Source organism: Dendropsophus ebraccatus, chromosome 2 (assembly GCF_027789765.1).
Source record: "Dendropsophus ebraccatus isolate aDenEbr1 chromosome 2, aDenEbr1.pat, whole genome shotgun sequence".
In the NCBI taxonomy this organism is placed as follows: domain Eukaryota; kingdom Metazoa; phylum Chordata; class Amphibia; order Anura; family Hylidae; genus Dendropsophus; species Dendropsophus ebraccatus.
The window spans coordinates 130,015,530-130,035,022 of NC_091455.1; the positions used below are offsets into that span (position 1 = coordinate 130,015,530).

Here is a 19,493-nt window from a genome sequence, read left to right on the forward strand (position 1 = left end):
AAACACGGACAACATGGACGGTGAATGCCTGTCCTAGACTGTTACCCCGCACAGCATGATGTATTATGTTTGATTGGCTTCGGCACTGTTTAAAACTGTTTTCCTGCTCCCAACATGATGATGATGATACATCATGCCGTGCATGGTAACAGGTCAAGACGGGCATCCACCATCTGGCATGTTGATGGTTGTAAATGGGCAGATTGTGGAGATGTTTTGAAATATATAGATGACTGGAGCATGCAAGAGTTTGAATATAGGGAGTAAAACATAGATCCAAGTCTAGCATAACCCCCAGATAGAGAGCTTGATGGACAGGAGTTATGCAAGTACAACAGACTCTGAGATGTCAGGTTTAAGTTGGTTAGAGTGAGGTGATACAAGAAGTTTCATTTTGGAAAGATTCAGTTTGAGAAATAAAGAGGTTTTAGCGTTAGAGCAGATAGACAGTCGGTCAGTCAATGGTGTTCTGTAGGAATGAAGGGGGATGTCACAGGAGGAGGTGTATAGCTGGGTGTCATCAGCATAGAGATGTACCATGGGGGCTGTATAGAGCAGTGCTTCTCAATTCCAGTCCTTAGGCATCACCAACAGGTCATGTTTTGAGGATTTCCTTAGTATTTCACAGGTGATATAATTATACTCAGTGCATCCGGTATTATCACAGGTGATCTTTGTATGGGAAATCCTCAAAACATGACCTGTTGGTGAGGACTGGATTTAAGAAGCACTGGTATAGAGGGAGAAGAGGAGGGGATTGATCCCTGGGGAACCCAAACAGTAAGAGGTAAAGGAAAAGAAGTAGAGCCAGAGAAGGATACACTGAAGGAACAGTCTAGGGAGAAAACAAGGACAAAGCGGAGTCCTTGAGGCCAACTGAGTGGAGCATGGATAGGAGCTGGTGGTCTACAGTGTCAAATGCTGCTGAGAGATCCAGGAGAATCAGCTAGGGAATAGTTTCCTTGTGACTTGGCTTCCAGGAAAGCATCTGACACCTTGGCGAGTGGTTTCAGTGGAATGAAGGGATCGGAAACCAGACTGTAGGGGGTCAAGAAAAGAGTTTTCAGAGAGATAGCGGGTTAGGCGAAAATAGACCAGATGTTCCAGGAGTTTAAAGATGAAGGGAAGGTTGGAGACGGGTTGATAGTTAGATGCTCAGGTTGGGTCAAGGGATGTTTTTTTTTTTTATGTTTAAAGTTTAAAGGAGGAGGAAAACATGCCAGAGGAAAGGGAGAGGTTGAATATCTTGGTGAGGTGAGTATTGACAGCGGGAGAGTGACTGGAGGAGGTGTGAGGTGGCAGGTGGTGCTGAGGATGAAGGTAAAAGGCATAGCCTCATCCGCAGTGTCTAGAGATGAGCGAACCTGCCGAGGTTCGGGTTCGTATAAACCTGAACTCTCGGCTTCTGACTGCCGGTGTCTGCCCGCTCTGTGGAGAGGGTGGATACAGCCGGAGTACCGCCTGGAAAACTGGGATCCAACCATCATTCTGTCTGCCCATTGAAGTCAGTGGTGGTCTGATGCCACTGCTCCTATTATGACATACATGATTGTGCTATTTTAGCATGTTGAAAGACCACAATCAGCCAAGTAAGGCAGATAATCGTTGCCTGTAACATGGCCTTTAGACGTACACTTTAGCTTCTCATGCAGTGGGACGGAAAAGACAGCAAGTTTGAAAAGTGAAGTGCATACCTCAAAGCTTCTCCATGTTCCAACAATTGCTGGGGGTCTAAACACCCAGACTCTGAATATCAAATGGGCAGTGTATTTTAAAAACTTTAGACATATCTGTAGGACATCAATTCTTTTTAAATCAAAGAGAAGTCTGGTCGTGTGTGTGTGTGCGCTGAGACGCATCACTAAGCTCCCATATCCTGCTGGATGGCCTCTTCTCCCGGTTTCCGGGTACGTTGCAACCCAGGTTAAACGTCACCAGTGTGTGGGATCTAGCCCGCTCCGCCAATCAGTGACTGCAGTGGTGCCTTACATTTTTTTTACAACAGAACACATTAGACCTGTTTCTTTGTTAACTGTAAAGCAAGTAAACTTTTTATTCTTCCACGCAGCTAGTCGCCTTGGCTTCTATACCAATGGTCTGCAGTCCCTTTCTGGAGAGGAGGTGGATACAATGGACATTCAGCAGCTCTCCCAGATAGTACCAAAGGTCAGTAAAATTGCAGTGTTTATAGTGGTTTTGCATCATGTTTTCCCACATTATATTTAGAATTTTATTACACACAACACACTGCTTTTAAATATTTTATTTGTTGTTTTTTAATTTTATATTTAAGGTTTCTGTGTTTTACCGAGCCAGCCCAAGGCACAAATTAAAAATTGTAAAGGTAAGCTGGTGTCTTGTGATCTTTCTTGTTAGCATTTTGGGGCATTGGGCAGTGATCACTTCCAATATAAATGAATATTGTACTTCTGTATTTTAGAGCTTGCAGAATATTGGTGCAGTTGTTGCCATGACTGGAGATGGTGTGAATGATGCAGTGGCCTTAAAAGCTGCCGACATTGGAGTTGCAATGGGCAGAACTGGAACAGATGTTTGTAAAGAGGCAGCGGACATGATCCTGGTAGAGGATGATTTTCATACGATTATGTAAGTCCTAAAAATATCAATTCTTAGATAATTAAATATTGACTGATTTAAATGTGTAGTGGTGAAAATATATTTATAGTCCTATTTTGTGAAATTTTAGGCTGGTGGCCCATTGTCCGAATAGACCACTGTTATGAGTTGTTTAAAGAGGCCACGATACTCCAGTGAACAGTGCAATCTCTTCATTGTTTACAAGTTTAACACTTTCCACACTACCCAGCTATAGTACTCAGCACAGCCACATGGCATGTGCAAGAACAATGTAAAATCAATGTAAACAGTAGGGAGGCTACACAATTTACCAAAAGTTTAGTATCTGTGAGAGTCGGAAAAAAATGTACAGTCTCCAGCTTAAAAAAAAAAAAAAAAAAAAACTTTCAGAAAATTTTATAACTGCGTTTTTATCATTAATATAGTTTGTTCTATCAACCTGAATGGCTGCTCAGCCATTCAGTGAGTGAGATGGGACACAGCTATAGTCACTGACTGGAGCTGCACTGGAGTGGGTGGTTCCTGTGGGTCTGCGATGATTCAAGTGTGATCACTATGGGCCTATGGCTGACCTCTATATCACAGATATCGGGCAGTGTTTCTTTGTGTATGTTGAATGTTTAGTTAGAAACATAGAAGATTGTCAGAAGGAAAAGACCACCTGCTCAATCTCTTGTAGTTTTGAGTTGTTCAGGACATGGAGGCTGGAGACTGGCTGCATCCACTGCACACACAGGAGAAGCTGCTTTATATCTTTGCTTTATTCACTCAGAAATCGCCCAGGATCATGTAGGACATTAGGGAGAAGCTGCTGAGCCAGTTCTACTTTACACCAGTGTGATAAATAACTCCCCTGGTGTCTGATTAGCCATTTATGCTGGAGTAGCAGTCGGTCCCTGATAAAATTCAGGAGTCATGGCTTACCGACTCCACAGCCCTGCTGTTCACACATCTGATCAAGGGGAATGCCAAGAGTTGAATCAGGCTTGATCTAATATTGGTGGCCTATCCTATTGGTTTTAACCCCTTCCCGCTCCAGGACGTACCAGTACTTGCTGGCAACGATGCAGTTTACACTCCAAGACCTACTGGGGCCACTGCTAATAGCGGTGATGACTATTTAAAGGGAACCTGTCACGCAGGAGACCAGGACACAACTCATAATACCCCTAATAAAGCTTTGCACACTTATCCTCTCCTCCCGGTGATGCGCCGCGTGCTGGTCCTGTTGCCGAGAAAACTGTCACAGCAAATGAGCAGAGATGAGTCTGACGTCTATAGAAAATCACTGCGCTGTGATTTCTTATAGGTGTCAGACTCCTTCTCATTAGAATAATGAGCACAAAGACGAACATGGCGATTTGTCTGCAATGGGACCAGCACTTGACACGTCACCAGGAGGAAATGGTAAGTGTGCAGAGCTTTTAGACACTTGAGAAAGAAGTCAGCTCGACTTTGAAACGCGTTGCGTTTTTAATACCTGCATTTTATAAATTATTTTGCCTATCTGGACCGGCGCCAGTTGTTATACCCAGGGTTTGGAGTGGAGGAATTGTCGATTTGTAGCAACCTGTTTGGTTCCTGGGAGTGGCTGCATGCTAGTACTGAGTGTTGTGCCTTGCATTTGCACAACAATATCAGGTGAGAGTCTCCAATATACTCTCCCGTGTGTTTCCACTTGTGTAGACATGACACCATGGAGCGCTGTTCACATTTGTATTTAAAGAGTCACTGTCGTATTTTTTATTTTTGCAGAAATCAATAGTCCAGGCGATTTTAAGAAACTTTGTAATTGGGTTTATTAGCCAAATCTGCCATTATCTGCATGTAAAAAGCCTTTTCCCAGGTCCCCCCCTCCTTCCTCTTTTTCATCCACTCTGAAAAATCTGAAAATTGTGACTTGTTGCAGGAGTCGTACCCTGTCTGCTCTAGGGAGAGGGGAGGGGGGAGGAGGAAGGAGGGAGTTAGCCGGCAGCAGAAAGCAGATAACAGAGGATTACAGGCACGGAGCTGGGTGACAGCTGTAATCCGAGCTCAGACAGGTCACTGGTGATGGTCCCAAGAGATATCAGGTGAGGGATTTGTAGATTAACTCTTTGTTGTCCTGTTTTGGTCTTTTCTTTAGCTCTCTCCATAGGAGAACAATGAAGACAGGGGGGAGAGCTTCAAACTGCTTTTTCATGATAAAAATGCATTTTTCGGATAATAAACCCAATTAAAAAGTTTCTTAAAATCGCCTGGACTATTGATTTCTGCAAAAAAAAAATTCATGACAGTGACACTTTAAGCTTTTTTTAGAGGTAGGGTGGGTTCTCTGTAAGTTTCTCTTCTAACCATTTTCATGTCGCAGTGAAAACTGACATTGGCATTTACCAGTGAACCGTCCGATGCTGACAATGTTGGAGGTCAGTGATATAATATAATTTATTACCACACAGTTAACTGTGGAAAAAACACCCCCTCACACACAAAATTTGCTAAATTGCTATTTTTAAGGAAATTTCACCTCACAAAGACTTATTCTCCTGTTTTGCAGTGTAATTTATGGTAAAATGAAGAGTGGTGATAGTAAGTGAATTTTGGCCATGCAGTTAAACAAGCCTTTATCTGGCTCTGTAAATGGGAAAATAACTTTTATGTCTCTTATATGAAAGAAAAAATTAAAATGTAAATTTCCAGGATCCTTAAGGTTTTCAGATGTTTAACTGTATTCCATGTTTATCATAGTATGTGTAGAAGATAAAAGGGACATTTAGCTTTAGCTGTAATCTCCTATTTACTCATTCTGGTACCACATGTACAAAATTGTGGTTGCTTAGACATTAGATTTTCGATCTAGCTGCTTTTTAAGTGATTTCTTTAGATATGTTATATATAATCTATCTGATAATTTACTAATCTCTGATTTGTTGGTATGTAAGTGACATTGACAGAGCTGCCTGCCAGGGTTTGTTACTCACCAGTGTAGTGTTAGTAAAATGCTTATGTTACTAGAATGTATTCATTTCAGGTAGAGGGTGTATTGAACAATGTCCTTGAGACCCATGAGCACTTTACAACATAACCTGCCAAACACTAACAGGGTATGAAATGATTTTAATTTCAGGTCTGCAATTGAAGAGGGGAAAGGAATCTACAACAACATTAAGAATTTTGTCCGCTTCCAGCTTAGCACGTAAGTTAAGCAAGTTCAAGGAAGGGTTATTTAATTGGTAATAACTGTGTATTACTAATCGTTCAAGCCTAGTGGCAAAGCAGACAGAACATGAATCCACCTAATAACACTGCTTTATGTTCTGTTACATGATCTACAGTCATACCTATGGTTACTTATGTATATACTTTATAAGTGTACTCCCACAAAAACGGCTGTATATTAAATATAGATAAGTGATGGACTAAGCAATGTTAAGAAAGGAAGTGGTTGGGGGGAGGGGGGGGAGAGGAATAGTCAGTACCTATCAGTTGCTGTAGTTCCTGTCACTGACTTGACTTTTGTTTTTTGTTTTTTTTCTAAATAGAAGTAAATTAAAAATCTACAAAACTTTGACACAGGTTTATTTGAGAATTATTATTTTTTTCTCAGGTGTACCGCTTTAAACCTCAAAGGATAAGATAATTTCTTGGAACAAAATAATATCAACACTTATGTAAATTTACAGAATTCTTTTTTGATTATTGATTCAGTCTGATCACAACTTGGGGCCAGGAAAGAGATTTTTCTCTTTTAAAAAGAGTTCTCTTACCCTCAGTGGACAATTGTCCCCAGAATTGAGTGGCAGCGCATAAGCCATTGCTCTACTTACTGTCTATGGCACGGTCCATGTTAAGATCAGTCAAATAGGACACTCTTGGCTGCCTCCTGATGGAGCCTTTTGATACATTCAAGAGAGAAGCCAAATGTCACATAGTGTGTTATGATCACAGCCTTCAAGGGAATTGGTCATCAGTGCTAAAGTATTTATCCTTAAATGGGCACTGTAAAAAAAAAAAAAAAAAAAAAAAGAAAAACCTTTTGACATGTCCAGTGTCTCACTGCAGAATCCCCCAGTGATCCGGATAAGCCGAGAGACTTGCATGGTAGCACATTTCACTCCAAAACATATAGGGATTGCCATCCAGGCAGCTCTATTATAATTCAACAGGGACATTGACAGTGGGGAAAGTTCAGTTCCCTGATTTGTTTTCCTAAGCTAAGTGTATATATATTGTGCTTTAAAGTGACACTGTCACCCCCTATTTGCATTTTGACTGCTCTCCACAGATGTAAAGGGTAAATGTTACAGCTTTCATTACTTATTTTATATCACACCTCATGGTGCTTGTTCTGGTAAAAAGTCGTTTTTATCACCTGTGGATTGGTATATGTGGGCAGGGCCTCACGGCCTATTTGCCACATCGCTCCGCCCCCATCAGTGGCATCATAACCGTATAGGCCCCGCCCCCTCAGCGACCATTGGTGTGGGACAATCTAGGGGGTGGGGCCTAGAGCTTTAGGCTGGCCCTTCCAATGGCTGCTGAGGGAGCGGGACCTATGCAGCAATGACATCACGGATGGGGGTGAGACTAAGTGGCGATAGGGGCGGAGCGATGTGGCACATAGGGTGCAAGGCCCCACCCACATATTTTACCAGAACAAGCACCATGAGGTGTGATACAAAATAAGTAATGATAGCTGTAACATTTACCCTTTACACCTGTGGAAAGCAGTCAAAATGCAAATAGGGGGTGACCGTTTTACTTTAAAGGAAAAAAAGAAATATATATAATTTTTATTTCCATAATTTATTAAAAATACAAATTTTTTTCCAAGCAAGATCAGCTTATCCAGTATAGTGTATATTCCAGATAGATGGAACTACATAAGATAAATTTTTTATACATTTGACACTTGGCATATAGGGTCACATTGATGGTGTTTTGGCATCATTTATACGATTGTTTAATCCAATGTGTGGCCCATCAACATACATACACATGCGCGCACACACAGTTGGAAGATATAGTCCAGCCCTGGGCATCTCAACCCTTTTGTAGCCTCATTAACTGAACACTGTATAATATTAAAATAAGCTTACCTTATGTCCTTTACAGTCCGCCCTGCTAGTTTTTGTTCATAGTTATGGAGTCCCCTTCAATTTGATCTGGTTTTAACCACTTTATGAGCTTTCTCTGATTACATTCGTGTAATTGGCTCATTACTTTTTAGAAAATTTTATATAATTGGTGCAGCCAGATAATGCACTTTGCAGAATCCAATCCCTTTTGTCAAAACTACAGCTCAGCAGCAAGCTTCATAACTGACAACTATTTGTTTAGTCTATAGTGCCTCATTTCTAAAAAATATATATTTATATTTATTTAAATTTTTTTTTAGTATACATATAATTTATTATTATTATTATTTTTTTTTTAGGAGCATTGCAGCACTGACATTAATATCTCTTGCTACGTTAATGAACTTTCCGAACCCTTTAAATGCTATGCAGATTTTATGGATCAATATCATCATGGATGGCCCTCCCGCTCAAAGGTAAGGGAAACTGAAAGAAAATACTGAGACAGACAAGCAGACTTAATATGCAGTGTGAGAAAAGAACTGTGAAGCATCCATATTAAGAATTTTGCAGCTACAGAACACTTACTGCCATGTGTGCAGCTCTAAATGTTAGAGACAGTGTGGAAGATAGTGGGCATGCATGACTTTTAGATGTTTCAGTTTGGCCTTGTTGGGAAAAAAAAGGAGGGGGGGGGGTAATTTGACTGTGCCAAAAATTGCCCACTTTTTGGCACATGTCCTTGAAGTAAAATTTATCCAGTGAATGGAAGGTACATATGATTACATACGTGTTCTACTTTACTAAAGTATGATTACATGCCTTTTTAATTTATTTTTTTTTTTTTTTTTTTTTTTAAGCCTTGGAGTAGAACCAGTGGACAAGGATGTTATAAGAAAGCCACCAAGAAACCTTAAGGATAGCATTCTCACAAAAAACCTAATTATCAAAATTCTTATTTCTTCTATCATCATTGTATGTGGCACACTGTTTGTCTTCTGGAGGGAGGTATGTTACATCTGTATATGGGACATTTTTTTCTTTATATAGAAGGTATACATAAAGCATCAGATTCAGGAATATTGCTGCTTCAGTTTTGAGCATTTATACTACTTTATTACGTCTCTCATATTAGGAAAGATATTGACATAAATGAAAATATTCAGATTGCATCTGTAATGCAGAGGCTTGTGTAGCCTTGGGTTGGTTTATCATGTCTGCTCTTGTCTTATTTTTCAGCTTCGGGATAATCTTATTACTCCACGGGACACAACAATGACTTTCACATGCTTTGTGTTTTTTGACATGTTCAATGCTTTAAGCTCCAGATCACAGGTTAGACAACTATCTAGAATATTTATTGAACTTTACCCTTTATAAGCTGACCTATTTCAAGTTTTAGGACTCTTTTTTTTTTTTTTTTTTTTTTTTTTTTATATTTTTCAATCCATTACAAGAGCTATAACATTTATGTTTCTTTCACTGTCGACCATGGGCTTGTTCTTTCTATATCGGTGTTACCCGACAAGTAAAATATTAGTAATAACAGCAATAATATTGTCATTACTATAAAATTGTTACGGTAATTTCAGATTGCATTAAAATATTCTGCTGCATTTTACAACAGCGAGATGAAAACTGGTGGATGTGGGGAAGAGAAGTATTGGAAATGAGTGGAAGGCTTGGAATTCTAGAAGACATAGTAGGGCACAATTGATTTGGTTGGTAGACAGAAGAGACAACCAGTGACTCTGACTGGAGGGAATCTGTGTCGCCCAGAAAGATGAGCCTGGCTGCTGCATTCAGGATCGATTAGGAATAGACAGTTTGGATAAGAGAACACCAATTAGGAAAAAGACGTAATAATCATTATAATGGATTACAGCAACAATAAGAGTTTTGCCTATGTCCATGGTAACGAGAATGTATTTTGGAGATAATGTGTAGAGGGCATGAACATGAAGGGGATTTAACATAGTGAGTGAAAAACAGATCTGCCAACACAGTGGGTGTGCTGCATAGAAGTTATGATAGTGCCACACACTCAAATGGAAATGTCATGTTTAGGTACATTAATAGATGGTCGAAACACAAAGTCAAAGGCTTATAATGGCTTTGCTGGTCACCTCTTTTTCCTGGACTCTGTGACATGCTGACCCCCCAGGAAGTGCATCAATTGCTGACTGTGGCAAGAGATGGCTGCAACCACTGATTGGCCGAGTGGGCCAGTACCTGTGGGGTCGGGATACCACAGCAACTAAGAAGAAGCGGTAACCTGAGGACGACTCAGCGCAGCATCTGCAAGGGATCGAGGCAGGCTAGTATAGCTTGCTTATGGTTTTTGCACTACCCTCAGCCATGAAGATTTTATTTTCCTCCCTCATAACCCCTTGCATAAGGGTTTGTGTGCACAGTGAAAGTCATAAACTGGACACAATCACCAAGAGTAAGGAAGATTTAAAAAAGAGGTAGAAAAGATTGAGGGGAAAGATGCTAGTTCCAGGGTATTTTTTTTAGACTATGAATGAGTTCAGCCTAAAATAGCACATTATAAAAAAGCAACATTTATTGATCTTCTCCCATAATGCTGTATTGTCATGTAATGTTGATTGTAACTCAAAGTGTAAGATGTGACTTGAAGTGGCAACAGTAACATGTATCTAAGGAGTAAATAAGGTAAACGGCCAGAAAAAAACAACTGACTTTAAATATTGATTTCAGTGTTTGTTTTTTTAATAGACCAAGTCTGTCTTTGAGATTGGCTTGTGCAGTAACAAAATGTTCTGCTATGCCGTTCTTGGATCCATCATGGGGCAATTACTTGTGATATATTTCCCCCCTCTGCAAAAAGTTTTTCAGACTGAAAGTCTCAGCATTCAAGGTAAGCAATTATATTAAATTAGTTAATAGATAGATAAAAGGAAACTAGTTGGGAATCCCTTTAAGGTTATCCAGAAGTAAAGATAACTTCTCAGCCCCCTTTGAACTGTTTGCAAACGGCGGAGGTGGTCAGGAAGCTGAAAACAGCCAAATTACAGCTGTAACTCCGATTGACTTTAATGGGAGCTGTACAAATTGTGAGCCTTGCAAGTTCCACTGTATATGTAGCCTCTGGAGTTGCATAGGTCTGCACATCTCCCATTGACATCAACTTGTGTAACTCCCATGCTTTGGCTTCCCAATCATGTCCAATGGCCGCAAACAGGTCAGAACTTTGGTTAAATTTCACATAAAGTGTTATGTTTTACCTCAGCTTACATTTAAAGAAACACCACAGCATTGCACTGTTTTACTGTTTGTAATGGTGCAACTTGTTTGGTAGCTATGCATATCTGCTGTAGGCATTTACTGCAGCCTAGAACCCAAAAAACCTTCTAAGACCGCATAAAGCTCCCCACAAACATGGCAACTTAACGTTAAAAGGTACCTGTTTTCATAACCTTCAAAATCTAAGCCAAGAGTAGATGTGATAAAGAAAGTTTGCAATTTACATTATTATTTTTTTGTTTTTAAAAACAAAGCTATACGCATCGGAAATCCAGGTCCAGTCTTCTGAATGCAGCTTTTTAGTCTTTACACTAGTCTCTTTTTACAACCAGCTAAACACAGGAAACCTTGGTCATCTGTGCTCACAGAGAAGGCAGTCATTTGACTGACAAATTGAGCCATGATACTCTGTATTTTCCAACCAGCATGAGCCTAAAAAGCTGCCTTTAGGAGACTGGACCTGAATTTATAGTATAGCTTTGTTTTAAAGCATAATAACAAAAATAAAATAAATAATTTAAAGGGTTTTCCCGTTTGGAGAGCAGGAGAGGTTTTCTATGGGGAGTTCCTACTTCTCTGGACAGTTCCTGACATGGACAGTGGTGTCAGCAGAGAGGACTGTGTCAGACTGGAAAGAATACACCACTTCCTACAGGCCATACAGCAGCTGATTTAAAAAAAAAAAAAAAGTAAATTACAAACTGGCGCCAGTTGATTTGAAAGAAAAAAATATGGACAACTCCTTTAATGTAAATTACAAGCTTGTTTTATTTCACATCCCCTGCTGATTTAGAAAGTTAAAACGACTGTGTCAATTTAAAGAAACTGGGGAAAGAAAACTTTTCTTCAATCAGTCCACCACCAGCAAAATACTAAATAGCACTAAGCTCCCCTCTTTCTCTTAGTAGAGGGGACCAGATGGGGTTTGATGGTCCTTTCCTATTCGGGTAATCAATTAACCAATAAAATAACCAATGAGTAATAGATTTAGTTAAAAAAATGTTGTATGCTGCATAGTTCTTACCATTGTCCTTGTGTTTCAGATCTCTTGTTCTTGATAGGACTTACATCTTCAGTATGTGTTGTGTCTGAAATCATAAAGAAAATGGAACGCAGCCAAGAGGGGCTTCAGAAACGAAAAGGATCACCACCATCTTTGTTTCTTGATGTATAATGCATATTGCATTGTTTTAAAACACACACGGAGGAGTATGGCTTCAGTTCTAAGGATTTCCTAGATGGAACAGCAGTGACGGGATACAGTGTCGTCCATTAAGGGCCACACACAGCAGGGTGTTTCTAACCAGTGTAACTTTTATGTTTTGAAACCATTTAAGTATTGACAAGGTCTTCTGATGTTTTCTAAAAGTGACTTACAAAAGGAAAAAACTGAAAAACAATCATTCTTTGTTTTGTTTCCTGCCTTCTCTCTCCGCCGAAATGTAGGTTTGAGGGTTTTGTAAAATGAAAATGCTTACTTATGTAGTTGAATATTCTTTTTTATATAAATATGTACATAATTATATAATTCTATTCCGCTTCATGGTGGGTTTTTATTACAAAACTATGTTTTTTCTAATGTTTAGAATGCTGTTGAAGTGAAACGCACATTACGTGCCATGCTTTCCACGATCATATTTATTTTCTGTATCATGCCATCAACCTGACTACAAATATTGGATGTTGCCCTCCAGAATTACAGATGTACACAGCTAACCACTGTAGCACAAGCTTGTTCACTCTTTGATTTTAGTTACTTTTCTTTTAGTTGAGATACCCACCTCTATGAGCAGTAGTAAACTATTACGCTGCTGGGTATCTATGCAATAGGAGATTCTTTTTCTGAGACGTTCCAGGACTACTGTAGTGATACAACGGTTAAGGTTTAATTGCTATACTGTAATATTGTTTTAAGAGAATATATGGTTTAGTTACTATTTTATTTTCCAACGGTTGCATAGCTCTGCTTGTACTATATCTTGATTACTGTTTTTCAGCGCTATTTGTTTAATCATATTGTACCTCACCTGCCTGATTCCATAAATTTTGAACTTTCTTAAATGGCTGTTTGGTCTTGATTTTACAGAGGTCTGAGGATGGATATAGATAGAGATGTGTGTGTATGTATATGTGTATATATATATATATATATATATATATATATATATATATATATATATATACTTGTGTGTACATTAAAAATACAATTTTGTAACATTTGTTTTTAATGATAAAAAATGTCTCAGTTGGGGCGCTCATGATGGTTATATACTTTTGTATTTGATTATCACAGGTAATAGTGCTGGGCACTATTTATCAAGGCAGCTTGATAAATCTAGGCTCTGCCCCCTGCTTCCCCCACAGTTACTACTAACAGCTCAGGTTTTATCGCTAAGCATGATCTGGTAAAATTAACCCTGGGCTGTGATTGATTGTTGTGGGAAAAAACAGACAGCAGCTTTATAAATCTGGGCCATTTTATGCATATTTCAAGCAAGAACCAAGAAGGCTTAAAGTTTACTGTTATAACTTTCAAAATCTAAATAATGTGATCAATGAAATATGAGACTGAGGATGCAGGGTTATGGGCTTAGGAGCAACAGGACATTCTGAGCCTACACTGCAAAGACTACTGTGAAAAGTAGTCAGACAGCAGTGCAGGGAAAAAAGAATAGCAGGAGAGAAGAAGCAGGAACTTTTTTTTTTTAACAAGGTTACCCAGCGTTCCCTTTTTAAAGGGAACCTGTCATTGCATTCCAATCTGCAGGCAGCATTTTATAGTTTTAGTAAGCAGGAGGAGCTAAGCAGACCTATAGTTTTGTGGGAGAAATTTTAAGACAACTTGTCATTTATTCATGTTTATTCAGTCACTGAATAGGACCGCTCACTTGACTAATTGGGCACAATATACCAATGTCAATCACCCTTTGAAGTGTGCTGATAGGACAGAGACAGCTCTCCCCCTGCCTTGTGTGTGGGATTAAAAATCATTTTACCCAACATGAGGCCCTGACACCACAGGAGACCCAGCTGCAAGGTCTGTGCAGCCATTCTGGGAGCCCAATCAGCATAAGTGTACAGCACAAGTGTATCAGGTACATCTTTTTTTTTTTTTTTTTTTTTATCAAATGCCTGGTCGGCATTGGGACAGAAATCCCTGTTTTGTTTTTTTGGTTTTTTTTAAATACAAAACTCCACCTGGTTTCTGTGCTCAGCGCTGTTCTCTTCTTGTGCACTGGCTGGGCTTCATGCACTGCTCTGCATTCCGCTCTTCAGTTTGTGGGCTTTGAAGTCTGCTCCATGCCATTCCTCTCCAGTCCTGGAAAACTGGGAGCATTTTCCCAGGACTAAATCCATCTTTTCCCAGCACCCGAGAGATTTGCTTTGTTCCTACTGTTGATTCGCTCATCTCTACTCCACAGGCATGTCCTTTGTTTATAACGCAAAGCTTTTGGAATACATATTTGTACTTTATTGGAAAAGCTACATACAGTAGCATCAACTTGTAAAAAACATGTGCCACAGTAACACAACAGTTGCTGACAAGTCCACACTTACCATATTGTTAGCTAGAAAACCAGAATTACTTAAGGTAATGATGTTTCCATAAGCCCATGACAGCACCCCTGGAGAGGACCTCCCACTGCTTGACAGGAAACCTGAGAAGATAAAAGTTGACACACCTCTCCACACCTTCAGTTCATATAAAAGTACTCCAGCGGAGCAAACATATCGTATGATATCATAGAACAAATAGAAAGAAAAATAGAAAAGGAAAAAATAAGGTAAAGTAAGATTAGTAGGGTGGGTATACCGGAGGGGTGCTGTCATGGGCTTATGGAAACATCATTACCGTAAGTAATTCTGGTTTTACCCAGACGCCCTATGACAGCACCCCTGGAGGATAAGCAAGTAAACGTATATATTAGGGTGGGACGACAGCAGAAAGAACTTTGCGCCCAAAGGATAGGTCAGAAAGAGGATTCAGTTGGAGTCTGTAGTGACGTAGAAAAGTGTGCGGGGAAGACCATGTTGCAGCCCTACAAATCTGATCTAAAGAGGCATCTGCTTTCTCTGCCCAAGATGTGGCTACTGCTCTAGTGGAGTGTGCAGAAAAGTATGCAGGCGGGTCTTTCCCCTGAGAAGTGTAGGCTAATGAAATTGTATCTTTAATCCATCTGCTAATGGTAGGTCTAGAGGCTAATGTCCCTTTGTTTTTGCCCGAGAACTGAACTAGTAGGTTCTCTGATTTCCTAAAGTCCTTGGTAGACTCTAAATAACTCATCAAGCATCTTCTGACATCTAAATTGTGAAAGCTCTTTTCTCTATCATTCTTGGGGTTGTTACAAAAGGACGGGAGAATGATATTCTGGTTCTTATGGAATTCAGATACCACTTTAGGAAGGAAGGATGGTAAGGTCTTCATTGTTACTCTATCCTCCAGGATGAGGGTATGAGGAGGAAAGGCTGATAATGCCTGTAGTTCACTAACTCTCCTAGCAGAAGTGATTGCTAAAAGAAAGGTGAGTTTAAGGGTTAGCATTTTTAATGATAAGGAGTCTAACGGCTCAAATGGTGGTTTAGTCAAAGCCTCTAGGACTAGGTTTAGATCCCATGGGGGAATAGTAACCCTGACTGATGGATTTAATCTAACTGCCCCTGTGATGAATCTTTTTATTAAAAGATTATCTGCTAGCTTATGGTTTAGAAATGTACTCAGGGCTGAAATCTGAACCCTGAGGGTGCTAGGTTTTAAGTTTTTATCCAGCCCTGCTTGCAGGAAGCTAAGAATTAACGGGATGTTAGGTTCTAGTAGGGGGTCTTGTTTTCCCTGAGAAGATTTTAAAAAGGCCCTCCATGTCCTCAAATAGATAGAAGAAGTTACTTCTTTCCTACTTGCTAGCATTGTGTTTATTACATCATCTGTGAGGCCCCTACCTCTTAGGATTAACCTCTCAGCATCCATGCAGTCAAGTGCAAGTGTGGGCAGACCGGGTGCTGTACTGGGCCCTGGGAGAGGAGATTCTCCTCTGGGAGGATCCATGGCTGGGCAACTGATAGGTTCCTTCTTGCAATTTTTGCTACCGGTGCATCAATAGCTGGGGCTTTATTCCACGAGCTACATTCCCCTTCATCAAAAGGATATTTTCTTTTATAATATCGGGGAATGAAAAATTTTCGGTCTGGGTTCTGCCACTCATTGTCAATCAAAGCTTTAATACTCTTATGTATAGTGAAGGCACGCATCTTCTTGGGGGCTAATCCTTCATATAAGGCATCCTCAGGTGACACAGACACCTCCTCCTCCACTATATTCATAGAGGATCTAATTGCTTTAATAAGCTGTTCAGTGTCTTCTGTGGGACAGAGGGCTCTAGAACTGGAAGGTTGCTCCTGATCCTCATTAGAAGAAATCAAATGTGTTTCTCCTTCGTCTTGATCCTCACTTAGTGCTATAATAGGTTCGGAGGATAATGAAAACACAGGAGCAATAAGTGGGGCTTCTGCAGTTGGTCTATCCAACCCTAGATTTCTTAGGGAAAGCTGTACTTCATCCCTGACCACTTGTTTTAGGTTTTCAGCCAGGGAAGAGGCTTCCTGAGCCACCAACTTATCCACACAATATTGGCAAAGTGACCTAGTATAGTCATCTGGTAGCAAATTTCCACATTCCCTACACTCTTTATGATGGTGTTTAGAAGATCTCTTCCTATGGGATCTATCAGATGCCTATAAAGCAACAATGCAATGCAGAATTAGCAAGATAGGAAAAAAAAGGGGGGATACTCTCACCAACATGCCCCTCGATTTCAGCTACCGTTTCACGGTCTTCTCTGGAAGATCTGGATGACCTCTCATGGCGTCCCCGCTCTCTCCTGCCCGAACTCTCAGACATAGTGTCGGCAAGGCAGGTTGTTATCTCCAGACAACTGTAGGCTGGCTGGGTGAGTCCTCCTCCTGGACGCTTAGGAGCATGGACGAAGTGCTAGAGTGCACCTGGCCCTATAAACCCCGGAACCGCCTCCTCCACAGCTGCTGGATGCGGCGTCCTGGCGTCTGACGTCATCCGCCAGCGCAGCGCACTGACACGTCACTCCGGACGAGTACGCGGCGTCTGACGTCACCACGCGTGCGTACTCACGTGACCCGGAAGCGCCGCGGCCACTGCACCGCGGCACCCCGAGCATGGCGGCAATGCGCCCGTGAGCGGGCTGGTGGGACAGACACGGCCTACCCAATCCACAGCCCCCGGAAGACCCCCACCCGGAAGTGGAGACCGCCCGGGGCCTGCAGGAGCTCTCTGCACCCTCCAGGGATCTCGGGCCCAGACTTATCCGGCTGCTGTCCTTGGACAGACTTCTGCCTCCAGGGAGCCCCACTAACTGCATTAGCGACGGGGGACCTGCAGCCAAGAAGGTATGGAGTATATGCCATCTTCACCCAGGATGGGCTCTTCTGAGGCCTCCTATCCGCAGGACAGGAAACCTGAACTGAAGGTGTGGAGAGGTGTGTCAACTTTTATCTTCTCAGGTTTCCTGTCAAGCGGTGGGAGGTCCTCTCCAGGGGTGCTGTCATAGGGCGTCTGGGTAAAGAAGGCCGCTGTATGTGCAAATATAAGAAAATCACTGAATATAAACATTTTGAAGACAGCTTTTCAGAAGAGATTGAAGCTGATGCATCAAGAGGTAATTAGCATAAAGATTATTATGGCTATGATATAAGGATGGCCACAGACCATGAAGAAAGCAGCAATGTTTTTCTAATACTGACAACCACTTTAACCCCTTCAAGACCAAGCCTATTTGCACCTAAAAGACCAGGCTCATTTTTCAAAATCTGACCTGTCTCACTTTATGCGCTTATAGCTCAGTGATGCTTTAACGTATGCTAGCGATTCTGAGATTGTTTTTTCGTCACATATGGCACTTTATATTAGTGGCAAAATTTGGTCACTACTTTGTGTGTTTTTTTGTGAAAAATATCAAAATATCATGAAAAATTGAAAAAATTAGCATTTTATGAACTTTGAAATTCTCTGCTTCTAAAAAAAGAAAGTTGTATTACATAAATTAGTTACTAAGTCACATTACCAATATGTCCTCTTTATTCTGGCTTCATTTCATAAACATATTTTACTTTTTTAGGGTGTTACGGGGCTTAGAAATTTATCAGCAAATTACCACATTTTCGTGAAAGTTTCCAAAACTGATTTTTTTAGAAAGAAAAATTAAAATTTTCCAATAATAATAATATACATTTAGATTAAAGTTTCTCATTTTCAAAAGGAACATGAGAGAAAAAGCACCCCAAAATTTGTAACACGGGTTCTCTTGAGTACTACAGTACCCCATATGTGAGCGTAAACCACTGCATGGGCACACAGCGGGGCTCAGAAGGGAAGGAGCGCCAATTAGCTTTTCCATTGCAGATTTTGCTGAAGAAGTTTCCGAGCGCCAGGTGCATTTGCAGAGCCCCTGTAGTGTCAGCAGAGAGAAAAAAACCCATAAGTCACCCCATTTTGGAAAGTACACCCCTCAAAGAATTCATCTTCGGGTAGGATGAGCAATTTGACCCCACAGGTGTTAGAGTGTTAGGTGTTAGGTTAGGTGTTAGAACAGACATTAGTCTGTTCACAGTGATCGCGGCGGCCATCTTGGATCCGATGGCCGCCGCGGGAGGGGGGGTTAGTGACTGGGGCACTAGGGGCTGATCTGGGGTCTGATTTTTACTTATTTCATCTCCCCCCACCGTGGATTCACGGTGGGGGGAGATGAAATACAGCGGCGGCACCGGCCCATTAGTGACCGCCGTTTCGGCGGTCACTAAGGGGTTAATGGGGGTCAGCTGCGGAATCGCAGGTGATCCTCATTATCTCCGGTGCTGTACACAGATGAGAGCGGGATCGCTGTCTCTGCAGCGATCCCGTTCTCATCACAAAGCCCCCTCAAGTCAGGAACGTATATGTACATTCCTACTGCACGGGGCATGTGCAATAGGAACGTATATATACAGATGGCTGACGTGAAGGGGTTAAGAAACGGCACCACTCTTGTCCCCAGTTTGTGTGTGGTACTGCAGCTCAGTTTCACTGAAAGAGACTCTGTACCCACAGTCTGCCCCCCTCCCCAAACCGCTTGTACCTTCAAATAACTGCTTTTAATCCAAGATCTGTCCTGGGGTCTGTTCTCTCTGTCCCTCCTCCCCATCCTCTTTATCATTAGGAATGCCACTGAAACATTCTCCTGCCTGAACATTGCACAGGTGTCTTAAAGGGGTAGTGCGGCGGTAAACAATTATTCACAGAATAACACACATTACAAAGTTATACAACTTTGTAATGTATGTTATGTCTGTGAATGGCCCCCTTCCCCGGTGTCCCACCACCCCCACCCGTGTACCCGGAAGTGTGGTGCGCTATACATACCTGTCACATGCCGACTTGTCTCCGATCTTCAGTCAGCGATGCCGTCTTCGGCCGAATCCCTCCATCCGTCCTGAGTGCCGGCCGCCCTCTGCCGCGTCATCGGCTGCTCAGCCGCGATTGGCTGAGCATAACTGTGCTCAGCCAAT

General features: G+C 41.3%; 1 protein-coding gene across 2 annotated transcripts in view; it reads left to right on the top strand.

Annotated features, from left to right (window-relative positions):
* Positions 1-12,983, top strand: part of ATP2C1 (ATPase secretory pathway Ca2+ transporting 1) — a 76,082-nt gene extending 63,099 nt beyond the window's left edge. For both annotated transcript variants that reach the window (XM_069958334.1, XM_069958333.1), the window contains exons 19-27: positions 2,069-2,166; positions 2,294-2,344; positions 2,441-2,607; positions 5,705-5,773; positions 8,015-8,131; positions 8,516-8,663; positions 8,895-8,990; positions 10,395-10,536; positions 11,966-12,983. In XM_069958334.1, coding sequence (XP_069814435.1) covers positions 2,069-2,166; positions 2,294-2,344; positions 2,441-2,607; positions 5,705-5,773; positions 8,015-8,131; positions 8,516-8,663; positions 8,895-8,990; positions 10,395-10,536; positions 11,966-12,096 — 1,019 coding nt within the window. In that variant the 3' untranslated portion in view covers positions 12,097-12,983. The remainder of the gene's footprint in view (positions 1-2,068; positions 2,167-2,293; positions 2,345-2,440; positions 2,608-5,704; positions 5,774-8,014; positions 8,132-8,515; positions 8,664-8,894; positions 8,991-10,394; positions 10,537-11,965) is intronic.
* The last annotated feature ends 6,510 nt before the right edge of the window (positions 12,984-19,493 follow it).